The sequence below is a fragment of the Melozone crissalis genome, unplaced genomic scaffold, assembly GCF_028551555.1.
Source record: "Melozone crissalis strain CALT ecotype California unplaced genomic scaffold, PUWL_Pcris_2 ptg000041l_1, whole genome shotgun sequence".
Taxonomy (NCBI): Eukaryota; Metazoa; Chordata; class Aves; order Passeriformes; family Passerellidae; genus Melozone; species Melozone crissalis.
In genome coordinates this window covers 2269682-2286004 of record NW_026535819.1, presented here as the reverse complement: position 1 = coordinate 2286004, position 16323 = coordinate 2269682, and the positions used below count along the sequence as shown (strand labels likewise).

Sequence of the window (16323 nt, the reverse complement as noted above, 5' to 3'; positions counted from 1 at the left end):
GCACAAGCAAGCCGGGGATGAGGCGCAGCCTGGCTGGGACGGGCTCGGCGCTAAGCCGGGCATGGGGTTAGGCTGGCGTGGGGTTAGGCTGGCTCAGGGGTCGGGTTAGGCCGGGCCGGGGTTACCTGAGGAGCCCGCGGGCGCTCCGGCGGCGGCACTTACCGTACCCGGTGGTGGGCAGGCCCAGGTGCTTCATGCGGTTCTTGACGAGCTCGGAGAGCTCCTGGCGCTCGGAGCGGCGGTACAGGCTGAGGCGCTGCTGGCTGATCCACTCGGCCGTCTTGCTGGAGTGCTTGTTGCCCTTCCTGCTGAGCCGCCGCGCCCACTGCATGCTCTTGCGCCGCAGCAGCGGGTGCTCCGACTGGTCGCTGGAGCACGAGTTGCGGTGGTGGCTCGTCTTGATGCCCCAGTGCTCCTTGACGTCCTTGGTGTCCTCGCAGTCCTCAACATTGATTGAGATCTGTGACTAGAAGCCCAGCAGGTCACGCGGGATGGGGGGTGGCCAAGCGGGCTTTGGCCTGGGCCTGGCACGGTGGGATCTCTCCCACAGGGTGGGATCTCTCCCACAGGGAGAGATTTTTTTGGGGTTTTTTTTGGGTTCCTTCCTCTGACCCCAATGGGCTCTCCCAGCACTTTCTCTCTGCACTGCAAGAACCGCCGGGCTGGCAGATTTCACAGAATCCCAGAGTGGTTTGGATTGGAAGGCGCTCACTCCTTGCCCACTCCTTGCCATGGTCCACCACACTACGTTTCTCCAAGTCCTGTCCAACCTGGCCTTGAACTTCCCAGGAAGGGGCAGCCACAGCTTCCCTTGGATAAGCTGAGGGGAGTCTTGTGGGCACCTCACACAGGATCATCTCTGGGATACCTAACCCAGGAATAGCCATGCCCTCATCTCCCTCTCTTCCCTCTTACAGCATCTGTGCTGCCACAGGTCTGACCCAGCAATCCCCACTGGTGAGCAGGAATTTATTAATAAAGCCTTTCAAAGCCTCTCAAGGAGCTGGGTTGCATTTAATTAAATGTCAACTTTCAGCTCCCTGTCACTGCCTCCTTACAAAGTTGAACGCTGAAGGTATTTAAAGGGATCCTGGCTGCGTCCCTTGCTCCTGATCCCGGTTAATTACATCAGGGCACTGAGGCTCAGCCAGTATCTCCCGTCCATGGGGACAGGCAGGCTGTGCTGGCACTGGGGCTGGGAGTTGGCATAAAGCAGGGGGTGGCTCTCGTGGGCAGGGCCAGCCCAGGGCTCAGCCAGGGTGGGGACAGGGGGGCACGGCCGGGCGCGAGCGGCACTCACCTGCGCTCGGATGTCGTGGGGCTGCAGCAGGGGAGGAGAAGGGAAAACCATGAGTCAGTGCAGCAAAGGGGCAGCCCTGCTGTGCCCACCCTGCTCCCCAAGGTGCCCAGGGGGTGGCAGAGCCAAGAACATCCAGCACTGCCTGGAGACCCAGCTGGGGAACCAGGACAGCACCACCCAGCGCGGCCACTCGAATGAAATAAACACAAAAATTCCCCTTTCCCCGCTCTCCCCTCCCCACTCTGCTGCACCCAGCTCTGAGGTGCTCCAGCACCCTCCTGGATCCCAGCTTGGCTGGCACCACAGCCCCTTCCCAGCCCGTGCCCTACCTCGGAGGTGGCAAACATGTGCGACTCCGTCCTGTAGATGCCGATGGGGATCTCGGCACTGGAGGAGCAGAGCTTCTGGAAGAGGCGCCCGTACGTCCGGATCCACAGGTCATCCTCAGTGATCTTCATCTGAGCAACACAGGGCCAGCATGGACCGACACAGGGCCAGCATGGACCAACGCAGGGCCAGCATGGATCCCCACTGCACCTCAGGCTGCTCCTGAGCTCCACCCCAGCCCATCCATGACCATCCCAAAACTGATTTCCACAAGAAAATCAGAGGCAATTTCTGACCTCAGCCTTCAAAACAGAGAGTTTGGTCCTTGGCAGCTCTTGGGCTTTTGGCAGCACTGAGGTTCCCCAAAAATGGAGGGGAACAATGACCTGGCAATGCTGCTCTGTCACCGTGGTATTTTCTGAAAAACCCCTTTGCTAGCATTTCTTCTCCCGGCAAGATGAGAAGCCTCAGCTTCTCCGTGTTTTGCTACTTTGGAATGTGATTTGGAGAACTGTTTGCACAGCATGTGAATTGTTTTTAATTAATAGCCAATCACAGCCAGCTGTGTCAGACTCTCTGAGGAGTCATGGGTTTTTATTATTCATCCTTTTCTAGCCTTCTCTCTGTATCTGTTCTCTATTCTTTAGTATAGTTTTAGAATAGAATAGAATAGAATAGAACAGAACAGAACAGAATAGAATATATCATAATAAATCAGCCTTCTGAGAACTTGGAGTCAAATCCTCATCTCTCACCTCGTCCTGGGGACCCCAGAACCCCACACTGCTCCCTCCTGGGGACCCCAGAATCCCACACTGCTCCCCTCTAGATCTGCAGAAGAGGGGAGCCCCCAAGCCCGTGCCCAAGGTGACAGATGCCAGCAGATCCAGGCCCCCTTGGCTGATGGTTTCAGCCCAGGGCACTCAGCACGTACCGCACAGAGGTACCCGGAGCCCGGCGTGGTGTCGAGGCCCAGCAGCAGCCGAGTGATGGTGATCATGTAATCCTTCACGAACGACTGCGGAGACATTTGGGCAGGAAAACCAGGGAAAAGGTTGGCTCAGCTGCTCCCTGGGGGATGCCCCAGCTGCAGGGCTGTGTCTCACCTGGTAGAGCAGCGTGTCCAGCATGCTGATGCTGAAGACTCTCCCGGCGGCGAAGGGCAGCCGGAACATGAAGGCCAGGTTGGAGCCGTTCTCTCGCTCTCTCTGCAAGAAGAAAGGGAAATTTGAGCTCAGATTGCACAGAAAATTAAGGACTCATGGCAATGGGAGGGCACAGGTGTAATGTTTCTGGTGAGTGTGGCAGGAGGAAACCAGGGCAGCATCTTTGCGCTGCAGAAAAAGAAGATTTTTTTTCTCCATGGAAATGTGCGAGACATGATTGGGTTTTCTGGACATGGGAAAAACACAGGAGCTCAAATGTAGTCAGTCACTGTCAGTGTTGACTTCCCAGGCCCCTGTGCAAAGAACAATCTCCTCTTACCTTTTCTAGCTTGGAAAGGGCCAGCGAGTAACTGTCCTTTGCTCTGAACTGCATGAACCTCATGTTGGAGGGGTGGGTCAGCTCCGTGATAATGCTGAGGCTGGGGAAGAGCCTGCAATGGAAAGAGATCTGCTGTCCTGCAGCTGTCTCTGAGGATTTAAAGCCTGAGGAAGACCACAGTCATGCCTGTGCTGTCTGAGGGCAGAAATAGCTGGTTACATGCTGCTTCCTGCAGCAAACCCAGCACCAGCTGTGTCCCACTGTCCATAGCCACCACCCCAGGCACTGGCACCTGTCCTGGTAGTGTCCCCTCACCTGAACATGGTCTGGACATTGACAATGGTCTTGGCATCTGCCATGTAGTCCTCCTCAGCACTCATGGTGCTCTCCTTGTCCACCACCACCAAGTTGTCAGCGTAGATGATGCCACACTGCAGCAAACTGTCCAGGCTGGGCAGATCCCAAAGAGAAGAGCGCAGGGTCAGCCCTTGGAAACGACACAGGGAAGCAGCACAGGGGTTCCACGGCGAGCCCAGGCTGCTCCCAACCTGCTCTTCACCTGCTCCCATCTCCCAGGGAGGGGTTGACAACTCGAGAATCCCAAGGTGGGCTCAGCTCTATGCTACCAACCCTGGGGCTTCTCATGGGGTGACCGAAAAGTCTGGGCTGGGCTAAATGCAACAATTCAGGCACGACAGCCACCCGTGGGAACACCTACTTGTCAATGGTGCCCTCCATGTAGTAAACCATGGGGAAACAGCAGATGGCCTCCAGAAAGTGGTGCTCAGGCCTGGGGGGAGAGCCACAGAGAGCAAGGTGGTTCAGCACGTCCACGCAGCAGAGACACAAAACCCCAGCGCCAGCCAGCTCAGGAACCCCACAATGGCACCACTGCTCCCTCACACTCCCACCCTGCATCACAAGCTGCCCAGGCAATGCAGGGAGGCTCTGTGGGAGGGAGAACACCCCTGGAGAAGTACTTGCTTGTTGTCCAGCAGCAGCACGATGGGGTTGAGCTCCTTGCGGGAGCGGTAGTAGGCGCGCAGCGGGACGATGAAGTTGTAGAGGCCGTTCCCCGCTGTCTCTGCAGAAACGATGATCAGCTTGTTCTTGAAGCCGTAGGCTTTGGCGTCCTCAAAGCTGTTGTGTTTGCAGCCCTGTGGGGTGGGACAGCCCAGCACTCAGCGGGCACGTCCTGGGGGCGCTCAGCCCAGGCAGCCCCGCAGCCCCTGCTCACCTTGTCCAGCCTCAGGCAGCAGAACGGGGCTTTCTCGGGCAGCAGGTGGCACAGGGTCGGGGAGCTCCCGATGTAGGGCGAGTTTGGGGGGTAGCCCTTCACGTACCTGCAGCAGGGAGAAATCTGTGTGAGGACAGGGAGAGCTTGCCATTTATCCAGCACTCAGCTGCTGGGGAAAAACATTCAACAGCAACACTTTCTTCTCCTGGCGAGATGAGAAGCCTCAGCTTCTCCGTGTTTTGCTCCTCTGGAATGTGATTTGGAGAATTGTTTACCCAGCATGTGAATTGTTTCAACTTAAGGACCAATCCCAGTCCAGCTCTGTTGGGACTGGTCAGTCACAAGGTTTTAGTATTCATTCCTTTCTAGCTTTCTGATGTATCCTTTCTCTTTTCTTTAGTATAGTTTTAGTATATCATTTTCATATAATATAATACAATATGATATAATATTATATTATATGATATAGTATTATATCATATGGTATAATATAATTATAATATAATATAATACAATGTAATGTAATGTAATATAATATAATGTAATATAAATTTATATATATAGTTGGTATACTATATAATATAATATAGTATAATATAATACAGTATAGTGTAATATAGTATCGTAGAATATGGTAGAGTATAGTATAATATAATATAGTAGAATATCATATTATATCATATATCATATATCAACCTTCTGAGAACTCTGAGTCAATTCTCATCTCTCACATCCTCCTGGTGACCCCAACACCACCACAAGGATTGGTGAGCACACAGCCACAATGAGCCAGAGGCGCCTGAATCCCACCAGGTCCCAGTGGAATGAACCAGACAAAGAGAGAGCGACTCACTCGAGCACTGCTGACCCCTCCTCGTCCGACTGCGTCATCTCGTCCTCAGACTGGTCGCTGAGGAGGTCGCAGGGCAGCAGGGAGGAGGTGTCGGCCAGCTCCAGCACCGGGGCGATGCTGGGCCGCCGCGTGCCCGAGCCGTTCTCGGCGGGCAGGGCCAGCTTGCTGCTGTTGGCAGGGCGGCACTCGGTGTTCTGCAGGTCCATGGCCACTGTACCTGGACACACACGGGGGAGGCAGCACGGCAAACACGCTCTAAGCGGGGGAAATGTCACAGCAGCCTCCTGTCCCCAGGCCCTGCACAGGGATGAGGCAGCCCGGATGATGCTCAGCTGTTGGTGGGCACGGGGAGTGCAGGTGAAGCCCCCACTGGTGGTCTCCACCTGCATGCAGCATCTCCCCAGGGGCTGTCTCTCTCTCTATTCCCCTCACAGCTCCATGGCCAGCTGAACCTGCTGCTCCCTGAACTGCCAAGCCAGGCTCTGCAGGAGTTTTTGCCATGCTGATGTGTCTCTGAGGTGACAGCCCTGCAGCCTAACCCCTGCCCACAGCTCCTCACGGGCTCTGGGAAACACCAGCCAGGTCAGGAACCACATCTGCCCTGGCACTGCCCTCCCTGTGGACGTCCCTTTGCCCCAGGGAGAGGCAGGCAGGCAGCAATGCCCTCACCCACCTCCCACATCCCTCCTGAGCTGCTCCAGGCCCTAGAATATCAGAATCCTTAAGGACAGAAAAGTCCTCTGAGATTGAATCCAGCCATTCCCCCAGCACTCTCAACCTGCCACTAAATCATGTCCCCAGATGCCACATCTACAGGTCATTTAAATCCCTCCAGGGATGGTGACTCCACCACTGCCCTGTGCGCAGCTTTTTCTGTGAAGGAATTCTTCCTAATATCCAACAAGACAGACTTCCTCATCCTGTCCTCCAGCAGCTTCCAAAAACCAAACACATTGATGGAGTGTCCCAAGAAGCAGAGCCCAGACATTGGCCTTGCCAAACACCCTGCCCTGCTGGCACTCACGTCATGTCTGTCTGTCCCTCTCATCACCCTGCCAAAGGTCCCTCTGAGTGGAGCTGTGTGACAAACAGCGCTCAGCAAAGCGCTCCGAGGCCTGCTGGGGGATAATCTATGCAAATTGCTGCTCAGGAGTACAAACACATAAATTATTTGCTTGAAATACAATGTGCTCGTGTGGCTCAGCTCCTCCAAAACTTGTTCTCCCCAGATACAAGAGGGAAGTAATGACTCATGGTATTTTTCACTTGCACAAATGCACTGCTGGCTGCAGGGAGAGCAACGGCTTGGGAACCATAAACGTGATTTAGGATGTGCCCCACGGCATTTCTTCCTCCAGCCTGGGAAATAACTGGGGGCTAAATCCAGGCTTGGGGCATTTATGCAAATATCCTTAATGATAATGGACATCACGAGGTTTAATAATGATATTTGAGCTTGCTGAGAGCACGCAGAGTGCAAGGAAATGTGTATTTTACTGGTGAGATGGCTGGGAGAGAACATGGAAATGGATTTTGGGGAGGGGAGGAGCATGGCAAGGAGAGTGCAAAACACAGAATGAGCCCAAATGTGGGGAGGAAACCAAATCCAAATGAACCCAAAGGTGAGTGAGGTGATGGAGGGGGTGTGCCAGCCCCTGCTGCCCCCCGACTCACCCATGCTGGCGATGATGCTGTGCACGGGCAGCCGGGAGGGGCCGTCGTAGCTGCCTGCAAAGCCCTTCTTCTTCTGCTTCTCCTCCTGCTTGAAGATGAAGGCAGAGTTCTCCTCCTTGGTGATGTTGATGTAGAAGCAGGTGTCCGAGGCTGCCATGATGTGCCTGGGGCCGGGGTTCAGCAGGATGCTCTTGTTCTCCTCCCTGCGGATCCCGATCAGGCAGACACCGTACCTGGGGGGGATGGAGCAGGGGCTGGGCATTCCCAGCTGGGGAAAATCCCCTCCTGTCACAGACACATTTATGAAAAATCCTTTCCTTAGGATTTTTCCTCCTGAGAAGCTGTGAGGCCTCAGGAACAAAATGTAAACAATGATTATCTGCTGCTGTGGAATGCAACAGGTGCATCTCTGATTGGCCCATGTAGGTTGTTTCTAATTAATGGCCAATCACAGTCAGCTGGCTCAGACTTTCTGTGCGACACACAAGCCTTTGTTATGATTCCTTCTTTTTCTATTCTTAGCTAGCCTTCTGATGAAATCCTTTCTTCTAATATATATAATAAAATATAATTTATTTTATATTAAAAATAGTTTATTTTATATTTTAATATATATATTAATATTAAAAATATATTACAATATATTTTATTATATATTATATATCATAATATATAATAAATACCTAATTTATATATATATAAAATTTCATTTTAATAGAATATATTTTATATTTTAATAAAATATGTTTATATAGTATATATCATTTTTAATATAATATATCTCATAAAATAATAAATCAAGCCTTCTGAAACATGGAGTCAGATCCTCATCTCTTCCCTCATCCTCGGGCCCCTGTGAACACGGTCACACTCTCTTGCAGGGGAAGCAGGGGCTGGGCATTCCCAGCTGGGGACAATCCCCTCAAAGGACCTCACAGCAGCCCCAGCCCTGCCCCCAGGCGTGCAGACAGACAGATCCCCCTGCCCAGAGCCCCCTGCCCTCACTTCTTGTGCGCGTGGAAGGCGGCGTAGGTGAAGCTCTTGCCCTCGTACTCCATGAAGAACTTGCTGTCCCCCATGCGGATGTGATAGACCTCATTGCCCGAGCAGCGCCCGTACATGCGCTGCCACTGCTCCGGAGACTCCTGGCCCTCCCTGCAAGGGCAGCACCAGCGTCAGCGGGGACCCCGGGGCTGGGATGGGATTCCCAGGGGTGGGATGGGACCCCTGGAGCTGGGATGGGAACCCTGGAGCTGAGATGGATGCCCAGGAGAGAGATGGGGCTCCCAGGGGTGAGATGGGATACTGGAGCTGGGATGGGACCCACAGGGGTGGGAAGGGACCCCCTCGTTCTGTGATAGCCCCCTGGAGTTGGGATGGAACCGCCAAGGCTGGGATGGGACCTCTGGAGTTGTGATAGCTCCCTGGAGCTGGGATGGGACCCCCAGGGGTGGGATAGGACCCTCAGGGCTGGAATGGCACCCTCACGGGTGAGATGAGACCTCTGGAGCTGTGATAGCTCCCTGGTTCTGTGATAGACCCCTGGAGCTGGGACGGGACCCCAAAGGCTGGGATGGGAGCCCTGGTTCAGGCACAGATCCCAGAACCCCAGCCAGATTCTGTTGGATTCCCCAACAATCCCTGGAGATGCCCCCGAGCCCGGCAGCAGGGAGGTGACAGTGACACATGGCCACGGGCTGCTGGTGCTCTCCCAGGATGAGCTGGTTCTCACTTTGGGCTCTAAGTGCCTTTTTATTTAACAGGGCTCCTGCAGAGTGCAGGGGGAGGTGCAGAGCCCGTGTTGGCAAACAGCCCCGAGCACGGGCCAGAGGCATCTGGCAGGGATGTTTCATAACTGATTCCATGGCACTTTACCCAAAATTCTGACATTTCTGATGGCCAAGGAGTGCAGGGCACACACCCCTGCTCTCCTGTGCTGGCAGAGCTCCTTCCAGCCATGCTGGATATAAACCCACCAAAAAACCCTGCAGGCTCTGGGGCTGCTTGTGCTGTGAATTCACGTTCCTGCCAGCAGCACTGTGCCAATACAAAGATATTTTTACCTCCAGCCTCTGCAAAGTTGGCATTGCCCAGCCCAGCTGCACTGGTGTGGTCCCCTTACAAAATGGGATTTTGTTTTTGGCCTGGAAGGGGACCCCAGACCCCCTTGTGCTCCCCAAAGCCATCCCAGATCCCACTGTGCTCCTCAGACCCATCCCAGACCCCTCTCCCCTGAGCTCAGAGGCCTCAGTTCTGCCACCCTCCAGGGGAGGACAGGGACAGCAGGGGACAGCAGGGGACAGCACTCACTGGCCACGGGAGGTGTGCACCAGCAGCGTGATGAGGGTGGAGGTGGCAGGGCAGACACAGTTCAGTGCCAGCATGGCGTATTTACACTCCTCCTCACACACAACGTGATCTGAAAGGCAGAGGGGACCATCAGGGAGGGGAGGTAGACAGTGCCTTGGAATGGGGTCATTTTGGGGTGGTGCTGGGCACTGGGTGTTCCCTCCTCCTGCCGGTCCAGGAGGGCTCTCAGCTGACCAAGAGCTGTGCTGCAGCTTCTCCAACTCACCTGCAAACTTGACATGGAATTTATTTTCTGGCTTTAAGATCTGAACATAGAGAGGACAGTTTGGAGCAAAGTCTTTGACAGCCCAGGCCCTCAGGATGGTCTGGTGGTCCTGGACAGAGACAAGAGCAACAAGAGCTGCTTGGCTGATGGTTTCTTGGTTGATGGTTTCTTGGTTGCTGATTTTTTGGTTAATGGTTTCTTTTCCCCAAGGCTTCTACCCCTGGGATGAGCTGCAACGCACCCAGCCACCCTGGAGATGTACAGCAAGGGCTTCTCCTGCCCCTGGTGCTCCCTGAACCCAGCACCCAGCAGGAGGAAGGTGAGCCCACAGGGCTCAGTGTGCTGTGCATGTCTCTGTGCCATCCCCAAGGTTCCCCTTGGCACTCAGCCCTTCCCAGCACCCTCCTTTGCCAGGCACAGGTGACACCAACACCACCCCAGTCCCTTCTGCCCAAAAAATGCCCCATGCCCAGCCCTGGCTGGACTCACAGCTGCTGTTCTGTCCACCTCGTTCCGGCTGCTGAGGATGAAGCAAGCTTCTCCATTGTCCATCCTGCCAGGAGAGAGCAGAGAGCCCATGAGCTGCAGGGCCCACAGGGTAGGGCACTGCCCACCCCACCAGGCCCTGCTGGCACAAAAATATTTGATGATAAATCCTCCTGAGAAGCTGGGAAGCTTCAGATTCTCCACGTTTTGCTGCTTCGGAATGTGATTTGGAGAATTGTTTACCCAGCATGTGAAATCATTTTTGCTCGATGACCAATGACAGCCACTTGTGTCGAGGCTGTGAGCCGCCACAAGATTTTATTATCATTCCATTCCTTTCCTTGTTGGCCTTCTGATGAAATCCTTTCTTCTATTCTTTAGTATAGTTTTAATATATCATTTTCTTTTAATACAATATATATCATAAAATAATAAATCAGTCTTCTGAAACATAAAATCAAGATTCTCCTCTCTTCCCTCATCCTGGGACCCCTGTGAACACCCCCACACCCTGCCAGCCCCCAGAGCCAGCACAGGCTGGGGTGACACTGTCACTGGGGTGTGCAGGGTGTCCTGTGGAAGTTTACAGGCAGCCCTGCCATGGCAAAAGAGGAGAATCTTGACTCCATGTTTCAGAAGGCTGATTTGTTATTTTATTATATATATTATATTAAAACTATAGTTAAAGAGAAGAAGAAAGGATTTCATCAGAAGGCTTGAAAGGAAAGGAAGGAATGGAATGATAACAAAAGCTGCTGACCCTCAGAGGGTCTGAGCCAGCTCACTGTGATTGGCCATTAATTAGAAACAACCACAATTAATTAGATGCACCCATTGCATTCCACAGCAGCAGATAACCATCGTTTACATTTTGTTCCTGAGGCCTCTCAGCTTCTCAGGAGGAAAAATCCTGGCAAAGGGATTTTTCAGGAAACATCATGGCTACAACAGTGTCCCTCTGCTCACTTGGCTCTCATCAGGTCCTGGTCCTTGAGGGCAGAGCCCTGGAGGTAGATGACCCTCTGGGACCACAGGGGGATCTGCAGCACGCGCCGCACCTGGATGTCCATCTCCGTGGGGCACAGGATCACCACGTAGTAATCCTGCAGGAGAGAGGCCACTGCTACAGGAACCTCCTCCAGCCACCTCTAATCAGCTCTCGGAGGTCTGTAACACACTCAGGACAGCTCAGCTACCTTTGGAAGCATAAAAGTCAGCAGGATGGCTTCTGTTGCAGCATTAGAAACAAAAAGGTTTAATAAAAGGCAAAGTAACAAACAGAAAAACCAAGCCAAGTGTTGGACGTTCTTGCTCCTGGCAAAACACTTTACAAAAACAGAGCTCGGGGGGTTCAGGGGACAAGGAATCTGGGCATGTTCTCCTTCTTCTTCTTGGCCTCCATTTTCAGCGGTGATTGTGGCACTTTTGGATTGGTTTAGAGGAGAAGCTCACTGTCTAACACAGGTGATAGGTATTGGGAAGTAATTGTAAATACTGTACACGTAGTTTTGGATTGGTTTAGAGTAGAAGCTCCGTGTCTAACATAGGTGATAGGTATTGGAAAGGAATTGTAAACATTGTACACGTAGTTTTTAGTATAAAAAGATAACACTGCTCTGGGGCAGGCAGAGTGCCTCTGACTGTCCTGCTGAGCGGACCTTGGCAGGCCAAGAGAAATAATTTTATAGATAAGATACAATAAACAACCTTGAGATGGAGAAATGAAGAGCCCTGACTCCTTCTTTGACCGCCGGGCTGGGAAAAGAGACTTTCTAACACCTTGGGGTCACTGTGATCAGCAGAGACCCTACAGGGATAGTGTGAGCCCGGCCTGGGGCTCACCTGCAGGCGAGGGTGGGCGTAGAACTCGTTGAGGAAGTCCATGAGGAGGTCGATCTTGAGGGAGCTGACGCACAGCACCACGTGCTTCTCGGTCTGCGCGCGGTGCCGGCTGTAGTTGCCCCCCGACTTCTGCCGCTCCATCCACAGGTACACGAGCTCCTCGAACTGCAGGGGGCACGGAGCTGGTGTCCCCAGGGCAGGGCTGGCAGCCCCTCCCCGCCCCCAGGCTGTGCAGGTCTCACCTGGAGAGGCAGCACCACCAGGGCCACGCAGATCATGATCACCACGAGCAGCTGGGAAGGCCAAATCTTTGGTGTCACGTCTCCGTAGCCCACGGTGGAAAAGGTGACGATGCAGAAATAGAAGGACTTGAAGAGGGAGAGCTTCTCACCTGCTCTTTCCAAGTGCTGGATGCCGCAGGTCCTGGAAGGGAAAAGCCTGGTCACGGCAGGGAGAGCCCCACACACCTGCAGCTCAAAGCCACCCTGATGGACACAAGTGTCACCCAAACCTTGCTGGGCCCAAGTTGTACCCCCCCTTCCCTCAAACTCATCCAGCAGCAGGGCTGGGAGCACCACTGAGCTCTGAAATAGCATTAGTCACCCACATCAGAGCATTTTCTTTATTGCCAAAAGCTCATGAGCCTAAAAGCCTCATTTACCCTCTATTCAGCAACTTAATGGTTTAATATGCCTCCAACCCAGAGCAAGGCTGCCAGAGGAGAATTCAAAGCCTAATTCAGAGCTAAATAGCCAGTGATGAGCTCTGCTCCCCTGCCCAGAGGAACACCCTGGATGCTGGCAATGGCAGGGAAGGGGCCCAGTTAATTAGCAGGAGCCCCAGTGGCCAATTACACAAATGACCTGAGGAGCTGTGAGGTGTGGGGGAGGAAGAGCTGGAGCCTGGGAGTGAGATGGGTTCTGGTGAATGAACCATCCCTGGTGCATGAGCCATCCCTCACCTGTCCCTGGGGGAAGCTGCTGCCCCTGCCCTCGCGTCCACATCCCCCAGCTGCCTCTGGCTGCACCCTCACCAAAAACTCCCTGATCAAACCCTAGAACAAGGCAGGATCAGGAGTTTGGCTTAGAAACTTCCTCCCAGTGCTGGGGATGGAGAAAAGCAGGGGAAGGTGTGAGCCCTGCAAGAGCCCAGCTCTGCCAGCTGCTCCAGATGGGCACAGCTGGATTCTGGGGGTGGGCACAGCTGGATTCTGGGGGGTGGGAACAGCTGGATTCCCAGCATGGGTACAGTTGGAGTTCTGGGGAGTGGGCACAGCTGGATTCCCAGGGGGGGTGCAGTTGGATTTTGCGGGGTGGGCACAGCTGGATTCCCAGGGTGAGCACAGCTGGATTCCCAGGGTGGGCACAGCTGGATTCCCAGGGTCAGGAGGGGGGTTTAGGGAAATGGAGAGCAGCACTCACCCCGTGAAAACGAGACACAGGAGGGTGCAGATGAGGATGAGCACCTGGTTGAACATGGCTGACTGTGTCCTTTGGATGGCTCGGTGCAGATCGTTCTGGGGAGACAGGGGAGGGCTCCCAGCAGCTCACACAGCCTGGGAGCACCAATTTCTGCCTTGCTGCCTCCCACAGTGCCCTCCCCAGTGAAGGGCAATCCCCTGGATTCAGCCCTTGGGAAAGGATGTGCGTTCCCATCTGCAGGGCTGGGATCTGAGAGCTCCAGTGGGAACAGGGGAATGGGTGGAACACCTCACCCCAACCACCCCTGTCACTGTGGTTTGGATTCTGAGGGATTCCTGGCCACAGCCTGGCATCTCCAGCCTGGCATTCCCTGGCACACACCAAGCTCCAAATCCTGCTCCAGAGCTGGGGCAGCCAAGGGTCCCCTCCCAGCCCTGCTGCCCTCCATATCCCCAAGGAGCTGGAGAAATGGATCACTCACAATCATGTTCTCCAGGGCGTACTTGGCCAGCCAGCAGTTCAGAAACACAGGAATGAACAAATTCCGCAGAGGAGGCCAGAATATCTACAAAAACAAGGGTTATTTGCAGAGAAATCCACGTTCTTTTAAAAAATAGGGCCATAAGCAGCCAATCCTCCCTGTGTGGAAGGATCCAAACCCAAGCTGAGCAGAAGCTGCCACCAAACAGGGCCCTGCTTCCCTGGCTGCAGCAGAGCAGCTGGAAAGGGAGGAGGGGTTTGGGATAACACTCCAGAGAAAATCATTATATTGTCAAATATTGAAGGGAAAATTTCCTGCCAGCCTTAAAAACCACTAGGCCAGACACCCATTTGTCTTTATTTTATCACCAAAATACAGCAATTACTGCACTTAGAGCTGCTTTAAATGCCATCAGGACACACTCACCGTGATGATGAATGGCACCGTGTTGATCATCTCCAGGACGAAGGAAATGCGAAAAATCTGCTCCCAGATGTTCCCCTGAGGAATTAAAACCCAAGAAGAATTAGATAACCCTAAAAACTTCCCAGAGGACAATTAAAGTGATCCCACCCTGCTGGATGAGGGAAATACGGTGCAGGAGAGGTGCAGTGGTGGCAGGCACTCTGGGAGCAGGAAGCATTCCCAAACTCCTCAGTCCTCTCCACAGCCACTACATCTGTCTGTCTGTCTGTCTGTCTGCTGCCACCCAGAGCTGGGGGACAACAACACTTCCTGCAGGGATGGAGAGTGACAGTGACACTGACAGATGGCTGGCACTCAGAGCAGGGGGTGACACAGGGGCTCAGCCTCTGCTGCCAGCCCTCCCCTGGTCCCTGAGAAGATGCCATTTGTCAAGGTCACTTTTTCTGGTCATTTCAGGTGGCTTTGGTCCAAAGGAGCCAGCTTGTGCCTCTCCTTGGAGCAGTGCCACTCCCCCCGGAGGGATGAGCAGGAGTGACCCTGCCGAGCTCGGGGAATCTGGGATGTGTCAGCCTGACACCAGGAACAGCCAGCCTGCATTGAACAGCCCTGAATCTCTGAGAAAGCACAAAAAGCAGAGATTCTGCTCTGCACACCCAGCAGCCCGAGGGGGAATGAGAAAGGAAAACATCCAGAGGTGGCAGACAAACAAACACATCCTGCTGGGATGAGAAATCCATTCCTGCAGAGGAGGCTGAGCCCTCCCGGCCCGGGCTCTCACCTTGTAGCTGAGATAGGTGAGCAGCATGGTCTCCAGGAAGCTGATGAGGGCGATGCTGACCTGCAGGGACACACACAGGGGGGCTCCAGGGCTCTCTCCAGGCGCCGGGAGCCCCCCGAGCCCCCAAGGGTGCCACAGGTAGGGCAGAGCCCCAGCCCAGCCCCTCTGGGCTCCTGCACACCCAGCAGGGGCTGCTCACCTGCACAGCCCACAGAGGGGTTTTCCTGTCCACCCAGAAGATGTGGGACCTGCAAAGAAACCCAGAGGGGATCTGAGCTCAGCTCTCAGGGTTTTCACCTACCCAAATGCAAAACCGAGGCCATCGCAGACAACTTTTATGAAAAATCCTTTCCTTAAGATTTTTCCTCCTGAGAAGCTGAGAAGCCTCAAAAACAAAATGTAAACAATGGTTATCTGCTGCTGTGGAATGGAACAGGTGGATCTGTGATTAGCTCATGTTAGTTTGTTTGTAATTAATAGCCAGTCACAGCCAGCTAGCTTAAACTCTCTGTCCGAGACAGAAGCTTTTGTTATCATTCTTTGCTATTCTATTCTATTCTATTCTATTCTATTCTATTCTATTCTATTCTTAGCTAGCCTTCTAATGAAACCTTTTCTTCTATTCTTTTAGTATAGTTTAAATGTAATTATATATATTATAAAATAATAAATCAAGCCTTATGAAACATGGGGTCAGATCCTCATCTCTTCCCCAATCCGGAAACCCCTGTGAGCACGGTCACAATCCCTGACTCAGGAGCTGCTGCTCCCTCCTGCACAGTTTGCTCAAGCAGCCCCTGCACTGGAATTCAGCCATTCCCAAGGGTGCAGCCATTGGATTTGGTTCTGGGATGCTGCTCCACATCCCCTGAGCAGCCCCAGGACCAAGAAACGGCCTCAGGGAGATGCCAGCAGCAGCCACCTCCATCCCTGTGCTCCCCCAGGCTGGCAGAGCTGGCCCAGGGCCCCAAGCAGCTCCCACTCACCAGTTGATGTTGGTGGACTGGTTGAAGGCTGTGTAATTCTGCTTCTCACATTCCCAGCTGGGGAGAAAGAGCAGGGAAAAGCAGTCAGGGGGGAACAGGGATGCTGGGATTGACCCCCTGGCAGCATTACCATGGATCCAGACAGCCTGATTCCCGTAGCCAGGGCTTTGCACAGGAAAAGCCTCACCCAGGCAGCCTTGGGCATCTCATTACTGGAGGACAAAACCCCTCAGGTGCTTCAGCCCTACCAGAGATGCTGTGGAATGCTGATTCTCCCAGGCACAGAGCTGCAGGGAACTGGGAATTACCAGGTCACAATCAGCACAATGTGCTGAGCTGCAGCCCCAGCTGAGCTCTGCCTGCCCTGCTGGGAGGGCTCTGCTCCCTCTGGCCAGCCTTGCTGCTGCCACACTCCCCCAGGAAAATGGGATTCCCTGAGCTGCAGCTGGGCT

The 16323-nt window shown here is 53.6% G+C and overlaps 1 protein-coding gene across 11 annotated transcripts in view; it reads right to left on the bottom strand.

The window, feature by feature from the left end:
• The window catches only part of KCNT1 (potassium sodium-activated channel subfamily T member 1), a 75230-nt gene that overhangs the window by 4675 nt on the left and 54232 nt on the right, over positions 1 to 16323 (bottom strand). For 7 of the 11 annotated variants that reach the window (XM_054284347.1, XM_054284352.1, XM_054284353.1 and 4 more), the window contains 25 exons: positions 15872 to 15928; positions 15085 to 15133; positions 14886 to 14945; positions 14108 to 14182; positions 13682 to 13765; positions 13201 to 13295; positions 12022 to 12202; positions 11780 to 11944; positions 10904 to 11040; positions 9941 to 10004; positions 9452 to 9560; positions 9187 to 9295; positions 7882 to 8031; positions 6877 to 7109; positions 5203 to 5419; positions 4350 to 4455; positions 4097 to 4269; positions 3831 to 3902; positions 3428 to 3562; positions 3113 to 3224; positions 2734 to 2835; positions 2562 to 2645; positions 1630 to 1758; positions 1301 to 1321; positions 163 to 466 (listed from right to left, as the gene is read on the bottom strand). In XM_054284347.1, coding sequence (XP_054140322.1) covers positions 163 to 466; positions 1301 to 1321; positions 1630 to 1758; positions 2562 to 2645; positions 2734 to 2835; positions 3113 to 3224; positions 3428 to 3562; positions 3831 to 3902; positions 4097 to 4269; positions 4350 to 4455; positions 5203 to 5419; positions 6877 to 7109; positions 7882 to 8031; positions 9187 to 9295; positions 9452 to 9560; positions 9941 to 10004; positions 10904 to 11040; positions 11780 to 11944; positions 12022 to 12202; positions 13201 to 13295; positions 13682 to 13765; positions 14108 to 14182; positions 14886 to 14945; positions 15085 to 15133; positions 15872 to 15928 — 3023 coding nt within the window. The remainder of the gene's footprint in view (positions 1 to 162; positions 467 to 1300; positions 1322 to 1629; positions 1759 to 2561; positions 2646 to 2733; positions 2836 to 3112; positions 3225 to 3427; positions 3563 to 3830; positions 3903 to 4096; positions 4270 to 4349; positions 4456 to 5202; positions 5420 to 6876; positions 7110 to 7881; positions 8032 to 9186; positions 9296 to 9451; positions 9561 to 9940; positions 10005 to 10903; positions 11041 to 11779; positions 11945 to 12021; positions 12203 to 13200; positions 13296 to 13681; positions 13766 to 14107; positions 14183 to 14885; positions 14946 to 15084; positions 15134 to 15871; positions 15929 to 16323) is intronic. The other 4 variants (XM_054284348.1, XM_054284358.1, XM_054284349.1 and 1 more) reach the window with 3 other exon arrangements.